Source organism: Nelumbo lutea, chromosome 8, assembly GCF_056320005.1.
Source record: "Nelumbo lutea isolate HS-2025 chromosome 8, American lotus-T2T, whole genome shotgun sequence".
Taxonomy (NCBI): domain Eukaryota; kingdom Viridiplantae; phylum Streptophyta; class Magnoliopsida; order Proteales; family Nelumbonaceae; genus Nelumbo; species Nelumbo lutea.
The window spans coordinates 12,431,841-12,451,467 of record NC_142691.1 but is presented as its reverse complement, the minus strand read 5'-3'; the positions used below and the strand labels follow the sequence as shown (position 1 = coordinate 12,451,467).

General features: G+C 37.0%; 1 protein-coding gene and 1 long non-coding RNA gene across 8 annotated transcripts; one reads left to right on the top strand and one right to left on the bottom strand.

The window, feature by feature from the left end:
• Nucleotides 1-7,012: 7,012 nt before the first annotated feature.
• On the bottom strand, nucleotides 7,013-19,448 carry ATXRCC1 (BRCT domain-containing DNA repair protein). 7 transcript variants are annotated; one of them, XM_088957838.1, is made up of 9 exons: nucleotides 19,323-19,448; nucleotides 16,522-16,588; nucleotides 16,202-16,407; nucleotides 15,881-16,069; nucleotides 12,130-12,241; nucleotides 10,131-10,216; nucleotides 9,729-9,842; nucleotides 9,469-9,555; nucleotides 7,013-7,461 (listed from the first exon to the last, which is right to left on the bottom strand). In XM_088957838.1, exons 3-9 carry the CDS (start codon nucleotides 16,394-16,396, stop codon nucleotides 7,123-7,125), a joined length of 1,122 nt encoding a protein of 373 aa, XP_088813964.1. In that variant the 5' UTR covers nucleotides 16,397-16,407; nucleotides 16,522-16,588; nucleotides 19,323-19,448; the 3' UTR covers nucleotides 7,013-7,122. The 7 variants fall into 7 exon arrangements, with proteins under 7 accessions (XP_088813964.1, XP_088813962.1, XP_088813963.1 ...); XM_088957836.1 differs by having other exon boundaries at nucleotides 16,202-16,389; nucleotides 19,323-19,447; XM_088957837.1 differs by having other exon boundaries at nucleotides 9,729-9,839; nucleotides 16,202-16,389; nucleotides 19,323-19,447.
• LOC148842768 (uncharacterized) lies at nucleotides 7,340-8,042 on the top strand. Its single transcript, XR_016103275.1, has 2 exons — nucleotides 7,340-7,512; nucleotides 7,602-8,042. It is a non-coding gene; the product is annotated as an uncharacterized LOC148842768 (long non-coding RNA).
• Nucleotides 19,449-19,627: the final 179 nt, after the last annotated feature.

Sequence of the window (19,627 nt, the reverse complement as noted above, 5' to 3'; positions counted from 1 at the left end):
CATCGGGAACATATCCAATAATAACAACGGAGATATTCCTGATATGCGGCTACAATGGCTATTGGGACAGTATTGGGAGCGTTGTATTAGTAGCAGATCTTTATCCCCATGGACCGGATTGGGCGGCTGGCCAGGGACGGGTTTTAACTATGGCACATGGACCATGGGGGCAATACCAGCCTATCCGACTATCCGAGTGCTGGCTGAAGAGTTCTCTTTTCGTGGTTCATACGGGGTAAACCCGACCTGGCCCAGCCCACACCAATTTTCGGGTCATGACCATGATTTTATGTTAAGGTCAGGCCCCATTTGGGCTCGCATCAAGCCTATAAATTTCTGGGCCCGGTTTCAGCCCAACAATTAACGCCCGACTCATCCTACCGTGTTTATAAGGCATTTATAATATTTTATATTTATACACGTTATGGCATATGTTTTTTACATATTTTATATGCATTATAATATAAAACATTATACATATTAGATATAATATATTTAAAGGCATGGGCCTAATGCCCAATCAGGCAATCTGTACTGTTTTAATGTCATATTCATTGTTATATTATTGGTGTTTAAATTATTTCTTACTATTTTAATCCATTATCATTTTGGTATATTGCTTGCCCTTGTAATTCTTCCAACTTGTAAAAATCATTTCTTGTACATGATGGATTAAAAAAATATATAAAAAATACACAAAACTCGTAAAAATATTGGCATATCTCTAATGTCATACTCATCATATAAAACTAATAAGTGTGATAAATAATAATAATTTTTCATTAATGATGGAAATGAAATACAAATTCTAAAACTAACTCAAAAAATACAACTTTTTTTTTCATTCGAGCGATAAGCAGTTCAACCATCTAGATATACAAATGATATCAAAATTAAAATAGTATAATTTTAAAAATATATAAAATAGACAAATAATGAAAATATATATATTTTATAGAAACAAATTTGTGCATATGCCTAATAGCATACTTTCACTGTATTAAACAAAAACAAGTGTCATAAATATGAATTATTTGTATTTAACAAAGGGAATGAAATAGAAATTTTAACTCATCACGGAAATGAAACCATTTTTCTATACAGGTTAAAAGGGCCCAATCCATTATGTCATAATTAAATAATAAAGTTTTAAAACTATATATGAGTATAAAATATTTACTGATATAGAAAATTTGCAAAAAATATATGGACATATCTAAAATGCATATATGTTCATATAAAACAAAACAAAATGTGACAAACATAGTCAAATACAAATTATATAAATTTTAATTATTTTTTAAAATGTATACAAATAAAAATATATATTAAATAAATATAAGTATAATATATAATTGTCCATATCAGCATTGGACGGCGTTCAATAATTCAGATTAGCGTTTCAACATTTGACATACATCCAATTCGCCTTTCTATTTAATCAAATTACTCTATCATGGATTCACTTCCAATGCATTCGAGATGATATTGGGATGATAGGTGGGGTTTGCGTGACTGGTTCATCACAATCCTGCGGAAGGATACGCATAGATGACAAAGGACAGTGAACACAAAATCATATTTGCGGTGTAAAATTTGCTTGTACATCAAGTTCCCTTTCTACTTAACCTAATTCCTCTGACATGGATAAACTCCAACACTTCTAATGGGATATTAGGATGGTGATCAGGGTGAACTTGACCCAACCCTCACAATCCCATTGCAGGATACAAAAGGATGGTGGTGGGTGATGCATAGAAAATCATATCAATGGTGGAAATGTTTATGCAAATTTAGTTATGTTTCCATTTAATTTGATTCATCTGGCTTGGATTCACCTCCAATACTTAAGTGAGGATATCAAGATGACGAAGGGGGTTATTTGATCCGCTCGTCACAGTCTCATGGGGGATTCAAAGGGATGGCGGTGGGCAGCCTTACAAAATTACATCAGTAGTATAAAATTTGTGTACATCTAATTCCCCTTTACACTTAATTTGAATCCTCGTAAGTGGATTCAACTCCAACGTCTCAAAGAGCATATCGGTATGGTAATGGAGGTTTAATTGATCCATTCGTCACAATCCCATGGCCAGGGTTGTCAATGGTTCAGGTTCGACCCGATGGACCCATATTGATTAAATTAGTTCTAGTTCCAGTATTTTGTCCCAATGGGTCAGCTTCAGAAGCTAATTTATTGTCCTAATCATTATCGGGTTGGTAATAGGCCCACCCTTGTCCCAAACCGGTTAGGACCCGACCTGAGGCACATAGTAATTATATATTAAGTATATATAATATTTATAATAAATTAATAATTAATAGATTACATATGTTGTACTATTTAAGTAAGATATGTCCACATTGGTCATTTCGGCAGTGTTTCATTCAAAACCCTACCAAAATGATCAATGAGCTTTTCTTCTTCTCCATTGCAATAACGAAAGAAGGAAGGGGTTGTTGGCTGCAACTTCTGAGACTTGAACCGAGCAATGAGCAGTGAACTTGATCACCGGAAACTGAATATACCGTTCATCCATCCGTCTGACCTCTCTTGATGTCCATTCGTCTATTTTCTCTTGCCATCGCTTTCCTCTCTCCATTGGTCATGCTAGTTGATATCTTCATGTCTTCTTATTTTTCAAGGGTTTCGTCCATCGTCCATCAATTTCTCGCACGTTCGTTCGTTTGTTTCTTGTTGTCCTCTCATAGTTATTTTCTCCTTACATGTATGACCTTCTCTCGTCGTCCATCTACAAGACTACACAGGTGTTATCTTCATTTTTGTCCAATTATAATCGGGTCCATTGGGTTAGATTCAATTAAAAACCGATCGGTTTAGTTCTAGGGGTCTGGGTGGGTACCGGGTCCATGGTTTTTCTTGTCGGTTCAGAATCGGTTCTACCAAGTTTCGACCCATTGATAGCCATACCTATGGCATGATACATAGGGGCGATGAGAGACAACACTTGCAAGTTATAAAATCAGATCAACTGTGCAAAAGTTTATGTACATCTAGTTCCCTTTCCACTTAACCTGATCATTTAGCGTGGATTCACCTCCAATGTTTACGAGAGAATATTGGGATAATGAGGGGGATTTAGTTTACCCGTTTGTTACAATCTCATGGGGGAAACATAGGGTTGTCCATTGATGATGCTCATAGAAATCATATAAGTGGTGTAAAAATTTACGTTCATCTAGTTTATTGATGAGGGCGGATTTGGCCTTCTAGTCACATCGTGACATATGACATCTTGAAACAACTGGATGACACATGGACACCGCCTAAGTGATAGATCGTGGTTTATCTTCACTCCAACCTAGCACTTTCAACCACAACTTAGGTCGGCTAGGAGCACCTTGTCTAAGGCCGACCTTTAGCACCTCGTCACTGGCCGATGCAACTTCGACATGAGGAGGACCTCCCTCGAGGGCTTGCCGACTTGGCTGAGGTCCAGAGGTAACCTGCGAGTTGTGCTAGGTGACAAATTCAGTATGCATATCCCGTCACTCCCAAGTTCCTTAGAAGTTGGCCCACATACCAAGTATTCCGGAGGATGATCAACGTGCGTGGCGGTTACCTTCGGGGATCTTGGACTGGTTAGGCACGACCTCCTGGAAACCTCGGAAGGTGCATGAGGCCCACACCAAACAATGCCTATATAAAGGTACCAACCCCAATGACACAGGAGGGACACATGATTAAGTACATTCTAGCTCTCATACTTTATAATTTTTAGCTCACAATCTACTACAAGAGTACTAACTTAAGCATCAGATCAACCTTGTCGGGTTAGCCACCCCGGGTCTTCTGAAACTGTATCTTTGTAGGTCTCTTCGAAGAGTTACCTAACTCGACACCCGAGCAGCTCCTAATTCAATCCAGTCAGTTCGACATTCAAGCCTTTATCCAGCTCGACCTTTGAGTCATCAGATACTAGAAAGTAGTAAGAACAACAGGGTGCTACAAAGAAACCCTTCATCATTTACTTTTCCACTTAATTTGATATTTTGATTCATTTGGCATGAACTCACCTTCAATGATTCCAATAGGATATCAGGATGGTAAGGGGGTTTGTTTGGCCCGTTCGTTACAATTCCATTGTGGGATACGTAGGGACAGCGGTGTACGATGCTCACAAAATATGATAAGCGGTGTAAAAGTTTACGTATATCCAGTTTCATTTACAGTCAATCTAATTCATTTGGCATGAATTGACCTCTAATGCTTCCAAGAGTATATAGGGATCACATTTGGGCTTTACATGGCCTATTCATTACAGCTACGCAATGGGATAGGCATGGATGGTGGCGGACGACACTCACAAAATTAGATTAGTGGTTCGATGTACATCAAAGTCTCTTTTCCACTTAACCCGAGTCCTTTGACACGGATTCACCTCCAATGTTTCTAATAAGATATTGGGATGGTAAGTAGGGATGCAAATGGATCGGATTAGATTTGAATTAGGGTGTATTCGAATCCAATCCTGACATTGTTCATGTAGGAATTGATCTGATCTGAATATCTGATCGGATCTAATAGGACTCGATTTGAATTTGAATCCTATCGGTAAGTCGGAACTTTGGATCTAATATGATCAGACTTGTTTTCTTTAAAAATAATAAATTATTAAAAGAAAAAATAAATATAGTAATTTAAATAAAGTAAAAACATCTAATTCCCTTCTCACTTAATTTGATTCATCTACCATGGATTCACATCCAAAGCTTTTGAGAGGTTGTCAGGATGATGAGAGGGTTTACTTGACCGTTTGTTACAATCTCATGGTGGGATATGCTGGTATGGCAGTGGATGATGCTTACTAAATCATATAAATGGTGTAAAAACTTATGTACATCCACTTCCCTTTCTATTTAATTCGATTCCTCTAGCATAAATTCATCTCCAGTGCTTGCAAGAGGATATCAAGATGGGGGGTTTGCTTAACATGTTCGTCGCAATCCCATGGCGGGATATGTACGAACAACGTCATACGACACTCACAAAATTTGATCAATAGTGTAAAAATTAATGCGACCAATTTGTTAAATTAACAACGACATACGATGCTCTGGTAGGGATTTACCTTCATTTATTCTAAGAAGATATCAAAATGGTAAGTGATGTTTATGTGACCAATTCGTCACAACCCCGTGGTGGGGTACGTGCAAATGGTGGCGGACAGTGGTCACAATATCAACTTAGTGATGCAAAATTTGACATACATCTAGAGCCTTGTCCACTTAGGGCCTCTTCGTTTCCTCTTAACTCTTATCTTTTAAGAGAAATCTTTTAACTTTAAGAGAAAAATGGCTGTTTGTTTCTTTTTATCTCTTATCTCTTAAAGTGCAATCATACATATTTTTATTTTCCAATGATACATCCAAAAAGACAAACAAAAACTCTAATATGTAGGGTCAAAATAGATATTTGATAATTTTTAGAATTCATAATTCATAGTTCAGAACAACATTCTCTACATTCAGAATTAAGAGGAAATAAAAATTCACCATTACCGATATACCTTTTAATGTAATTATTGCACTTTTAAATGTCAAACTTTAGAGCAAATGAACAAGCCCTTAATCTGATTTTTCTAGCATAGACTCAGCTCCAATGCTTCATAAAGTATATCAGGATGGAAAATTTATGTACATCACCCCGTGGTGGGATACGTGCAAATGACAACAGACTATGTTTACAAAATTAGATCAATGGTGCAAAAATTTATGCACATCTAATTTCCTTCACTTAATCTTATTCATTTAGCATAAATTCACCTCCAAGAGAGTATATCGGGATGAAGAAGGGGGTTTAATTGACCCATCGTCACAATCTCAAAGGGGATACGTAAGGACGATGACGGACAATATTCACAAAATCAGATCAGTGGCGTAAAAATTTACGCACATCAATTTATCCTTTTACTTAATATATGATTCCTTTGACACGGATTCATCTTTAACGCTTCTAAAAAGATATAGTGACGATGAAAGGGCTTTTCTTGACCCGCTCGTTCCAATCCCATGTTGGAGTACACATATACGGCAGCGTACATTTGGAGGGTGCGCAGGATGGATTGACATCAATATTTACGAGGACGCCTGGATCCCAAGTCTCATTAGTTATAAGATTCAATCTCCAAGGCTCATAGAGACCACTATGTTCGAGATGGCAGATATAATTAATTCAAGGGCTCGGTCTTGGAAAGTTAGTTTGCTCAGGGCTTTATTTTTAGAGACTGAAGTGAAGGCTATATTAGAAATTCCTTGGAGCTAATACTCTAATAGTAGAAGTGAAGGATGGTAATTTCGCTATAAAATCAGCTTATCACTTGGTAGCTTCTGAAGTTGTATTAGATAGTTCATACTTCACGGTTCTGCTTCAATTTCTCCAACGGTTTGGGCGTCGTCAGAGTTGTGGAATAAAGTGTGGTCTTTGAATGCCACCCTGAGGGCTACTTTTTTTTATTTGGCGATGCTTACATAACTCAATCCCGCTTTGGAACATTTGAAGGAGAGACATGTAATAGACTCAGATTGTTGCCAAAGGTGCGGAAATCATCCAGAGTCTGTAAGACTTAACAATTCTCCCAATCTATCAATAAAACAAAAAAAAAAGGGAAGATTCTCAAGTAGGGAGATTACCTACACAATTTGACATATTTTTAGGACCCTTGGATTGGGTTAATGTTCAATCCAACAATCCATATCAGCGCTATATATACCCCACATGGAATTGGAGTTTTGCTCGGTACTTACCAAGTTTTGTCGATAGCGCTCAGGAAAGCAAAATAATGTCTATAGATACAGGCCCATGTAATCATGCAAGGCTCAATACATCGAAATCAATCATTTGTCATTACTCAGCATTCTGGAAAGCAAACGATGCTTGAAGGAAGATGATTTCTAATATATAAACTGCTACTTGCCAGAAATCGCCACGTTACTCTGAGATAAGAAAAATCTACGGTTAAAACAACAGAAGCAAGTACCTCAACCCAGAGTCCAGAGATTGTCATGGCTTTTACTCATACGGTTATAACCCTGCATGATGTCAATTTTCAGAAAGGCAATGATTTTTTGGGTGTAAATGAATCAATAAAAGAACATCTATCATTTACAAATTTTGGGAGCAATGGTTTTGAAAGCAAGGTCTATTTCTTCTTCTGTCATTTCTATTGTTTCATCACTGTCATATGTTTCATTCTTTGGCATTTCAGCCTTCCTATCAAAATCCTTGCCATGTTCTTCATTGGTCTTTGATTTTTTCTTCTTTACTTCAGAACAATCCTCCAAACTGTCATACTCTATCCTGTACATGCATTTGCAGGTCAGAGCCTGTTGATAAAGATCTTCCTTTGAGGCTGAGCTTGCACAGCTTCTGTCGAGCTTTGCTAACTCTTCGACCACGTGAGGGACAAAGTTCCATTGCTCAGTGACTTGCCGAATATCCTGCAAGCAACATTCATTGAGTACTAACTGAAAATGCAAAGACCATGCTTTGTAATATTCCTTGACAATTTATTTTCCATCAGATTATAGGTTTCTAAGCTTTTACTGCAGCAATTATTTGTGAAATTTTGTCACTGTAGGAAACAAGAAACTTGGAGAATTGCATGCATGAAGTTGGATCGGAACCTAACATTTGAGGGGTCAGAGTTGTTTAAAGTATCCATCTGATTTGGTTGATGTAGGACAGAAAGAGAGGCTGCACAAATCAGAACGGAAAGCCAATGGTCTAAATGTGGCTGAAGGGTAAATTCTAAGGAAAGACCAACAAAGAACTAAATTGACTGGAGAAAAGAAAACAATGCTGACAATGAAGTAGAAATATGGTTTATAGCCGAAAGAAAGTGGTATTCACAAGATTACAAAAACACAAGATTACAAATAAATCAGGAATAGTAATTTCTATATAATTGATTGGTAACTGAGTTTTTGGGTTTCACCTTTATCTGGGGCTTGCCAATTTCTCTTTGTACCTGCTTTTTCCTTTTGATTATTGATTAACTTTCAATGATCATGATAATAAGCTTTTTAGTCATTGATCAAAAACACAAACCACGGTAGGATATATGCTTTAAACAACCATTTTAAGAGTGCTTGCAAACGACTCTGGATCTGCTATAAGTTCAATGTTGTAAACATTGCAGCAAACATAGTATTTCGTTGTGTGGTGTAATCAGAACTTGTAGGTAGTTTATTTAGCAGATCTTTATTCCATATTCATTCTTGGACCATGGTGAGACTGGTATAGCTTAGTATCTGTGTGCTCCTAGTGTTGCTTTTGTTAATTAACCATTTTGGTGGATTCTCCTCAAATCTCACCAGGTATTGTGCCTGACACCAAGAACCAGGCTCCACCACCTTCACCTCTTGCCCTTGGCAACAAGAATCTTTTGTTTGCACCTTCTCTCCTGGTTCCTCCACTGGATACCAGTTTTCCTTGGCTGCCTCCACCATCAGATCAGGCTCATGTTTCTTTCCCCCCAGTCTCCTGTTTATCACTGTCAATCACCAGTGACATTAATCACAAAAGCAAAGATGTGAACACAAGTGCTGCTGCACGGTCAAAAGGCTCCTTTAGCAGATTGAAAGGGGGATAGAAGGCTGGAAGAGCCATCAGGGAAACCATTGACACTTTTAGATGGTTCCTTAGGTCTCATTTACTAGAAACACCAAAGTAATGACCGAGTGCAATAAAGGTAAACTACAAAGAGAGTTTCTTCTGGGATGGTCACAATGTTCTCTTCATCAATGTGTATCATCAGATAGGACAGAGAGAGAGATAGGAGGGTAACGGAGGCAATGAGTGAGATAGAAAGTTGAGGTGAACTCCTCCTCCTCCTCATCATTATACAGGAGTGGTTGAATGAGGGAGAGGGTCACATGAGGTTGGGACAACCATTGACATTGGGTTTGCTGCAAAATTTGTAGCATTGAGTTTATAGAACTGTACTCCTTGCAATGAGGTGACTAGCAGGCAATGAGACCCATCTGTGTATTGTTCACACAAAAAATATCATGTAGCTGAAAATCATAAAAGAGTGGCAAGACTAGGAATGATAAATTGGGAACAGGTGGATTATGAATGACTTGAATATCCCAAATATGTGACAAAATGAGGGAAAAATCATCTGAGATGCTTGATGCTTTGGCCACATGCCTAGACAGCTAATGACTGTACAAGTAAGGATAGACTTGCCGTAAGTAAAAGGCTCTAAAAAGGAGCAAGGGGGGAAGGCCAAAGAAGATGAGGACTATAAGAATTTTTCTAAGGACTTGCAATTTGACAGAAGACATGGCTTTTGTAGGGTACAGAATAGTATTTGTGTAATTGAGACTAAGTAGTTGGGATTAATGCTTGTCAACTTCTAGCTCAAAAAATGCAAATTTGTTTGTTTGTTTATTTAATTAAACCTTACAAGGAGCATATTACCTCTTTGAAAGAATACATACCTGCTTTTGCTTAAGAGCCTCTATAGTGTCTTCTAAACAGGTGATGATCCCTTCTGCAGCTATTTTCTTTATTTCAGAAGGCTCTGGCTGAACAGGACATGGACTACAATCAAGTTCATGGGGGGAAAACAACAAAAATATGCACAATACTGGAAATTCTCCAAAAGGAATTATTGTATATGCAATTAAGTAGGGGGCTTTCAATTATGATGAAGAAAAATACCACTTCATCAGAATATGAACAAGAGAAAACAACTCACTCTCTCTTCTTGACTCTCCAGCCATGAGATAGTTCTATTCAAATCACCTATTGCCCACTTTTTCAGTTTAGATGGAGAAAGGTGTTTTTCAACTGGACTGGAAGTTCCCGCCTGCTTTATTCAACATAAATAATGTATTTCAATAAGTAAACATAGAAAGTAGTGTGAAATATTAGATGAAATCAACTTCTTTCCCTATGGAAACACCCACTCTCCAGAAGGTTTTGCCCCAGTAGGTGTTCAAACACCTCAAGGAACACCTCCTCCCCCCCAAAGTTTAATTATATAGAGAGATATGGTTATTACTTATCAAAAAAGAAGATAGAAACGATGCTAAGAAAAAATGCCATAGTCAAGGAAAATGAAAGGTATAATGATATGATCAACATTGAGATTCAACACCTTCGAAGGTGCAGAAATACTAGTTTTTGGATGTGATCTTCTTTCAACTTTCTTGTGAGGTTTTCCAGGCGGGCTAGTTTCTTGATCTGCAAGAATCCATGGGTCTCAGAACATAAAAAAGGAAAAAGAAAAATCTCCTTAACACATACAATTTTTACGTTTTCTTAAGAACACTAGAAATCCAAAAATACTGTCAAAAAGTAACTCTATTATACTACTTCTTAGAACAGAATGAAAATTTCATTAAAATATGAGGGTGCATGTACGGGTAAATGAGGATTCACAAAGCAAGAGATAGACAGAAAAAAGGGAAATCTCCAAATAATATGCAAAACTAAAAGAATGACTTCCAAGTGAACAGAAATCACAGCCACATCTTTCTCAGCTACCAAACACACCACAAGGCAACAAAAAATTTTAAAAACTACTTGTTAACCTTGCTACTTCTATCCTCAAACCCTCTCTCCAAATCTTATATCCCCCACTTAACAAAACCTTCAACAACCAATAGCCCTTTTAATTGACCATAAAAACTTATTGCCCCAACATGATTACATCCTTGCTTCATTTTTTTGATCAATATTTTTTTTTTTGATAAATATACATCCATGCTTCATCCTTAATTCATAACACTACTACATTGTTTTTGATAGTAAAGGAAATTTCATTAAATGAAAAAGAAAATCAAGTTTGATGAAGAGCTTTCACCATATAGAACAAAAGATACAAGCACATCTCATTGCAAAATAAACAAATCCCCAAAACCAATATCCCTAATAAAAAATTACAAAAGATCCAAAGTTTTCCACAAACTTAACCTCCTTGAAATCAGGTGTGGAAGTGCCCAATAACACAACTACATTATCCCCAACACCCAAACCCCGTTAACTTCAAAATTGCAGGCTTCTAATTAACCAGAGACCATAATTGTTCTATCTTCAAGATGCTAACTTAAATTCTTCATTTTCTTCCAATTCCAATGAACTCTTCACTCCCTAAGAAGAATAATCCAAAACTCTTACTCATTTCAATTTCTTTATCAATTACTCCTTTTAATTCCATCTTTTTTTAATCAATCTGAACATACTGTACACCCTAAGAATACAAGTGGGGAATGCATGTTTATTTTATGTAGTGTTAATAGTGGACAGAAAAGATAACAAGTCCGCTTTATGTGGTCTTTCTGCATGTTTTGAAGCCTTTCATAGAAGTGAAATACCAAGGTTATACGGTAATAGATATGTTTTAGAAAAGTGATTTTGCTTAATTTGTAATGTCAATTTATATGTTCTAAGATGCATTTAAATTTGCCATACCTTAGTTACATTGGATGATTGGAATGACTTTTCATGTCTCAATTGTTATTGCTTTTGAATCCTAGGCATTCCAAGGATACCTTTTTATCTCAAAAAAGAAACTTGAAGGCTTGGACAACCACTGATTATTAATTATCTTATTGCTCTTTACCAATACAAAATATCATTTTTTTTTCAAGTCCAAGCATTATTAATCAATCTTGCCGAGTTTATTGTTTCCTTGTGGGCTGTCATCATTTTGTCAGTCTTCTTCTCTATAGACAAACATGTGATTGTTGGGAGCGGGGGGATGGGGGATGGGCAGAGGAGACAACTATCAGTAGGATCTCTGACAACATGGCAACAACCCCTGACTCCTGGGGCAGGGAACACATCTATTACCCTTTCTCTGTACTTCTGCAATCATTCCATGGTTTTGAATCACTCATATTATTTGACAAATGTTGCAATAAAATTCAGGTTTCCATCTCAAATTTTGGCAGATAGATCATAGAATTCAGTTCAAGCACCAGAAACTTTGAAGTAAAACCTCTCAATCCTTCATATAATCACCAATACCAGAGGAATAATAATGATTTCAACATGCTGGGTGGCAAAGAAGTAAGGACAAAAAATAAGGTATTTGCATTATGTGAAATAAAATCATCCATACTCCCAGTGGAAAGAATTAGAATTTATATTACCTTGGCTAATGTCATGGGAAATAGGTTGTTTCCGCCATGGTTTTCCAGCATGCATGAGGTAACTTTCAATAGGAACAAGCTTTTTCTGGTTGTAACAGTCTGATATCCATCCCTGGTGTAAGAAAACATTAAGTCATCGAGATTATTATCTAGTGGGATAACATTCTAAGGGTAAGGCCCAATACATTCAAACATGAAGCTGCAGCTATCACTGGTTCAAGGCAAGATTTCTCCATTTTCAACCTGACTAGCATTTCTTCTATGTTTGACAACAATGCAATTTCACAATTTATTTATAAAAAAGTTGCTATTCCACAATTCACATCAGGGTTATGAAGCCTAACCACTTATTAAAAAGCAAATGGGACTGGGTTACAGTTCACTGGTCTTACCACTGGCTCTACCTAGTCCTAGCATCATATTATGTCATAAATAAATTTATTCACTAAATATTGAAAATAATAAATATTAAGGCTAAAAACAACTATTTCTAACAATTTCCTTCTAATCATATATGTCAATATTATAAAATGGACAAAAGTGAACGGTTGAGGTGGAAGGGGATTCAAAAGTAGTTATTTCATGGGCAAATTCCAACAGGCGTACTCCTTGGACTCTTAAGCATGAGATAAGGGAAGTGGAAAAGATTGCAAAGATGCTGGATTTAAGTGGGTTAGAAGGAGTGCAAATGGGCTAGTTGACTCCCTTTCTAAACAAGGGGTTATGAGGCAGAAACTGTTCTGGACATCTATGTAATTTGGGTTTGAAAGTAAGGAATGACACTCCTGTCATGAAGTTGTATTAACCATTTCTATATTCTAATTTAATAAAATAAAATTTAGGGAAAATTCCCGATCAATACCCTATACTTTGGCTCGAGTGACAATTTGGTCCCCAAACTTTAAAATGCGACAATCCAGTACCCGAACTTTCAAAATGTGACAATCCAGTACCTGCCGTTAACTAGTCCGTTAATCATCCGTTAAGTGACATTTGAAAAGTAAAAAATGCCCTTCAAATGACATCTAATTCTCTTTATGAACCATCCAAATATTGACAAAAAACTCAACAGTCCCAAATCCTAGCCTCTTCTATTCAAAAAAGTTGGTGACTGTTTAGAAGAATCTAAAATTTGGAACTGTTCATTTTATTGTTAATGTTTGGATGCTTGATAAAGAGAATTAGATTGCATTCTTAGGGCATTTTTGACTTTTCAAATGTCACTTAACGGCTGATTAACGGACTGGTTAACAGCAAGTACTGGCTTGTCACATTTTGAAAGTTCAGGTACTGGATTGTCACATTTTGAAAGTTCGGATACTAGATTGTCGCATTTTAAAGTTTGGGGACCAAATTGTCACTTGAGCCAAAGTACAGGGTACTGATTGGGAAATTTCCCTAAAATTTATTTTTTGCTGATAAAAAAAAGGACAAAATTGAACAAAACTATTTTTTGATAGTTGAAGGCCATTACCCAATGTTGGTCTCAGCTATTTGGAGTCTCGGGAGGGGTGGACTGGATAGCATTTGATTGATAGCATGAATGTGTTGTGGCCGTGTGAACTCATTATTCAACATGTTGGGACACCCTGGTATTTCTAAGTTGTTGAAGTATGGTGGTGGATTCTAGAAGCAATCTCTGTTTCTTCAAATGTTAGTAGGTTGTTAGCATATCATTTGGGGTAGCAACATCAAGATGCACTCATTGGATAATTTGGATTTTTGTTTTAAAATAGCATGTCTATGTTTTAATAGAGAGTCACAAATAACTGTTGTAACCATGTGAACACATTGAAACCGAATCACCCAGGCAAGCATTCACTGGGTGATTTGGTCGACAGCAAGTTGTGTTTGATTAATAGCATGCTTGTGTTCTATCTCTCAATTCTGTTCTGTTAACTTGTGCAAATTCAAGGCAGATTAACACCCAACCTGCCACTATCTTGCCAATGTGTGGCACCAACCTTTCAATGTTCCAGCATTTGTTATCAAACAGGCTTCTACTCCTTTCTTTCCAAATGATTCAACAGACGGCAAAAGGAATGCAGCTTTCTACACTACTCTGACCTTCTTGCACCCTCTGATCCTCTGAACTCCCCCTACCTTCTTAAATGACTTGGGATCCCATAAAATCACTAAACCCCCATAGGCGTTCAACTCCAACCACTCTCCATTACTTGGACCCCAAATTTCATTTTTCAATCTCAAGTTCAAAAGTTTCCAGTTTTGTTTCCTTCAACAACACCACCTCTGGTTTAACCTTCCATAATGAATTCCTCACCACAGAACTTCTTCTTTCCTCCTTTGACCTCCTAACATTCCAAGTCAAGAGCTTCATCCCTGCCTTTAACTGTTTCCAGCCGCACCCAACCCCACCCAAGCATTTGACCCCTCAATCTCCCCTTCGAAAGCTTCTTCCTGAATTTCCACCTCGCCCCAAACCTCACCCCCTTCAGCCACTTTCTTCTTGTTTCATTCCTCTTTCCTGCTCTTCTTGAAGTGTTCAAATGCTTTTTGTGTGAAACCTCCACCCAAAAGAAAAGACCAAGAGATTTGCCCACTGCAACTTCCCTCTCCACTAGTTTGTTTATGTTGACACTTCCACTGTTAAAATTCCCAGTTTCTGAAGGTACATTACCCCCATTCGTTGCAGTGGCCTCCTCTCCCCCCTCTCAGCCTCCATAAGTTATGATTCTTAGGCAACTGATATTGAAGTTTAGAGAGAAGATAAAAAGATCATGGCATAGTTTTTTGAGAAGAAGAGCCAGCAGAGTTCCTATAGAGATAACATGGGTTTCAGAAGGGGGCCATATGACCAATGCAATAGCAATATACATAGAGCTCCAAATTTAAGCTTTAAATGTAGGCTGCCATACACCACCTACTCCTCAATTTTATAAACCATTCTTCTAAATACATCAATAAAATGTTTTGATCATTACCAATCAAAACAAAAGAAAAAATCCCATGCATGGAGCACCAGCAGAAGATTGTTAGACAAAAATCAACGCTGAATAGATAGAAATTATCAACAGGACTTCATGATATCATGAATATAGGCCTCACTTTTTTATAGTTCATTTGTTGAATTATATATCTGTCCATATTATCCAATGAATAATGCCCTTACCAGGACCCTAATCTGTCCTAGCTATCTGACAATTCAAAACATTACATTGATTGGTAGTATCTAAGGCTCAAGAAATATGAATAACTAACACATAAAACTGATGTCACTAATTGGAAAGCCAAACGGTACACATAAATAACTTCACCAATTGGAAGATTAGGGTCGTTGAGTTAATCACCTCTCCTTCTTTACTATGATTAAAACAAGAAGAGTTTGTGAGATGAAAGCATGAAGAAACAGATGCTTCCACCAATTTGGGTCGATTGGGTTTAGCTATAAGTCCCCATTAATGCATGATGGGACATCACAACAAATATATTCATTTACTGATGCTTAGCTCCATGAGATCCAATGCAACCATGTAAGGTAAATAAAAGGAAGAAAAAAGGGCCTAGAACAAAGTGAATCACTGCTATTTACTTGGCATTCTTGAACAAATTACTAGTAACGTAGAAGTCAGGTTATCATTAGCAAGCAAGGAAATAAGTTAGCCACCTAACAAATTTGGTTTGTCCACAATTTTAAGCCATCCATCTAAAATGAAGAAGGGAATTTTCAAATGCATATCACTCATAAATACTAAAGATTAAAACTTCAGACAAAAGTCAGAAGATAGAGAACCTTTGAAACAATTGTTCCACAATCCGCTTCAACTTGTCGAAATTTTGGGGTATTTAGAAATGCACACACAAGAAGAGTGCAAGTTGAGTTCCAATCAGGTTGATATTCTGCTCCCATCTCAAGTGCTTGTGACCGCAATACACTGCGCTCAGGATTAACAAAGCCTGACAACACAAAGACCACTCCTTCCTGCCAAATGAAACATTTAATTTAAGCACTGGCTACAAACTAATCTGGCATGCAAAATTCACATAAAGAAAAAAAAAGATGCTGATCCAGTGATAAAATCATTAGGTTTCAAAGTTCATTTTCCCTCTGTACCAGAAGTTTTGAGAAGTTCAAGGTGCCCAAGCTGGAAATGTCCTCATCTCCATTTTCAGACTTTTTGCTGGGTTCAGTTTCTTTGGAATGAACAGTGCCACTATGACATTTAACATGACTTGAAGCAAGCTTGGTCTTCTCACGCTTTACAGGTTTATGGCCACCATTACTAGGGCTTGGTTTTGCATCTGACATGACTTAAAATGCTTATTCAATACAGAATATTCTTCAATTAGACATAAAAATGAAGACAACAAACAAATTGTCCATGAAAGAAAAAAACATAATAGCTTCCAACAAAAAACAGCCCTTTGCTATACTTTGTTGCCTCTGATGCATATGGTAAATTTTCATGTATAGCCAATTGAGACTGTTTTCCAGCTTGGCCTGAAAATTCAACACCAGTGCAAAACTGAATAAGAGCAAACAAAGATCTATAATACCACAAAAGAATAACCAATAATAAAAGGAAGCATAGATTCAAATAGGAACCAGATTGATTCACCCTAAATGAAGGGGTTTACAGTATCAAGAATTAATAATTTTCTTTTGATCATTGTTATTGATCTAAAAAAATAAAACAGGAACCAAGGCCAAGTAGATTTGATGTTTATATATTTTTAAATATTAATATACTGTTGAATAAGATGATAGCAATGCACATGGAAGTTGGAACAAAGTGGAAGAAATCCTTTTTTAATTAACTTTTCTTTTCCCCATTACCAAATTTATTGGACTACTTTTTTCCTTTTCTATATTTTGATCAGCAAATATATTGTACCAAAGTAAAAGTGCAAGTGTTAAAAATGTAGATGCAAAAACTGAGACTTGAAATAAAAGGAATCTGGAGCTATTCAATGATCCCTTAGGTCCTCCATACAATATTTACAAGGAATATCCTCAATTTGGTAGTGCTCACAAGCTATAATACTTAAACACCTTTTGCATACACGTTTTCATATGATATCATCACGATATCAATACTGTACTATACTGCATACATACTTCTAGAGTCAACAAAAAAATGTAAATCATATACTGCACACAGATGCCTTGACAATTTATGAATTTGCTTCGTCAAAAATTTATGTAAATAATACTTAAATAAAGGTCACTGTAAAAACCTTGTAAATGTTTTAGGTTTTATTAGATTTTATGGTACATATTTAAGAAACTCAAGCTAAAAGCTAAACAATGATATACAATGGAGAATATTCATATCCGTATCCATTTCTAGAATTTTAAGAAATGTATGAGTCATATTCAAGTTTCCTCTGTTGGTATTTGTATTTGAGCATCTCTGATCATGATATTATCAACCAAAGAGTGGTCAATACAGAAACTAAATAGAACAAGAAGTTCACTTTGGATACAAAGATATCACTTCTCTAATTTGGTGCCACAGCCTCCATGTTCCACTAAATTTGTCTCTACCCTCATCCAACCTACTACAAATATATGGAACCACTTTTTCCTTTTTTTTGTGCTTCTTGGTGAAGCCAAACAACGTGGAATATTTATTAAAAATGATATGCCCATCATCGTCACTAAGAGCAAGAGTAATTTGGGCTTGCATGAGAGTGGTAGTGCTGTAAACTATTTGGAATAAAATAAACATGAGAATCTTTAATGACCAGAGTAAGAGGTGGGTCTCTTTATAAACCTCATGGTTAGCCTGTTAGAGTGGCTCATTGGATATTTGGGAGGATTTTAAAGAGGCTAAGATGGATGCCAGTTTGAGGGTTGACAAATTGTAGCTGGGTTTGCTCAATAAAAAAGCCATATAGCTCTAGGTCTGTGCTTGCTAGGTAATTGAGGACTTTCAAGAGTTACAATTCTATCAAGTCTTTTGGGACCAGTGGGGTGGGAAACTCCCTTGAGGTAGAGCTCCTTACCCTCCTACAAGGCCTAAGGTTGGGCCGTTGGGGTACTAATCTGGATGGAAAGGTTTGTGTAATTTCTAAATCACAGATGTACAATTCTGTTAAGCTTTTTGGGACTAATGGGAGAGGGAAACTCCCTTGAGGTTGAGCTCCTTACCCTCTTACAAGGCTTAAGGTTGGGGTACTAATCTGGATAGGCTGGTTTGTCTAGTTAAGGGGCAAACTAGTGGTAATTAGATGAGTATTATCATCTCAAATGGCCCTTGGAACCTCAGATTTTTGCTATGGGAAACAAAGACCTTGGCTTCACTCATGACCTGCTAGTTCAGATGGACCCCAAAGGTGGCCAATGCTTGCACATTTCCCTGGAAAGTCTGGGATCCAAAGGCATGAACAAATCAATGATGAAAGATATCCATGTACCACCGATGAAGTGCTGCCATACCCAAAGCAATACCATGCAATTTAAGGAGAAGATGCAACCGTCTTATTTTGAACATTGCATTCTTACAAAAAAAAAAATGATAATTGAATAATAGAGAAGAAATTCAATATTACTCTCCCGTTTGATGTCAAACGATCAACGGCAAGAATTTTGTGTAGGAATCCCGCCCACATGAAAAAAAGAAAAAGAAAACAGGACTTAGATGGGACCTCTGCTGACCAAATAAAATTGCGAAGGTAGATGAATGTTCTTGTTTCCCAAAATAGATGGGGACAAAGGAAGATGTAACAAAGAAAATGGGACAGCTCTCTAAACCTTTACTGAGCTGTCCTTTCTTTTTCAAGGCGAGATGTCGTGCTAGCTTAATCATTCAAAGAAAATAAGAGAATGACTACCCAATTCACAGAAATCACTAAAGACCATTCCTTTCACCATGCCTGTAACAATGGCAAACCCACACACAAAAGATTTTCGCCTCACAGTTTCCCTTCCCCAAAACGCATTGCACCTCCCCTTCCCACATTGCATGAAGTTACATAACCAGATTCCAACGTCCCACCACAAAGCAACAAAATTTGCGCTTTGTAGGCATCAGTTACTGATATCGAAAGGTTTCGTATTACCATGCACCATTCCATGCCGTTTGTTGAGCATGAATTGGGGTTCCACAAGTAACATGATTGAGATTTGTGACGACTGCAACAGTTTGTGCATTTCGAGTTATGGAAGACTTTGTTGCTTCTATGAGAACGCCAAGTTAAAAAGTAAAAATCACAAAGGAAAAAGAGAAGACCTCAGATTTGTGATATTTTCCCCTTCGTCAGTTCATGTTCATCGAGTACCCGCCGTTTGTTCGATGATGTGCTGACTGGTGACTGCAGGTGAGCTTAATACTTAATAGTGAGCCCTGGGTTTTCATTCAAAACGGGAAGACATGAATTTTATTTCAACTCCTTCATCATCTATTTTTAAAATCTCCCTTAAATTCCTTTTATTTCATAAAATTCTCGGAACAGATACTTGTATTACAAATTCACCCCTACAATGGAAGGACGAGTCAACGCTGGGTAAATCTCTAGGAATTAAAGGTCATCACGA

Bases quoted from the DNA above. Each gene is read 5' to 3' on its own strand.
- ATXRCC1 (XM_088957834.1), bottom strand. From the start codon at position 18,702: ATGTGGGCGGGATTCCTACACAAAATTCTTGCCGTTGATCGTTTGACA. The intron at 12,242-15,880 runs GTTCTCTATCTT...TTCTTACACCAG, and splicing joins GTGGAACAATTGTTTCAAAG to GGATGGATATCAGACTGTTA. The intron at 9,556-9,728 runs GTGAGTTGTTTT...TGTCCTGTTCAG, and splicing joins TGGAGAGTCAAGAAGAGAGA to CCAGAGCCTTCTGAAATAAA.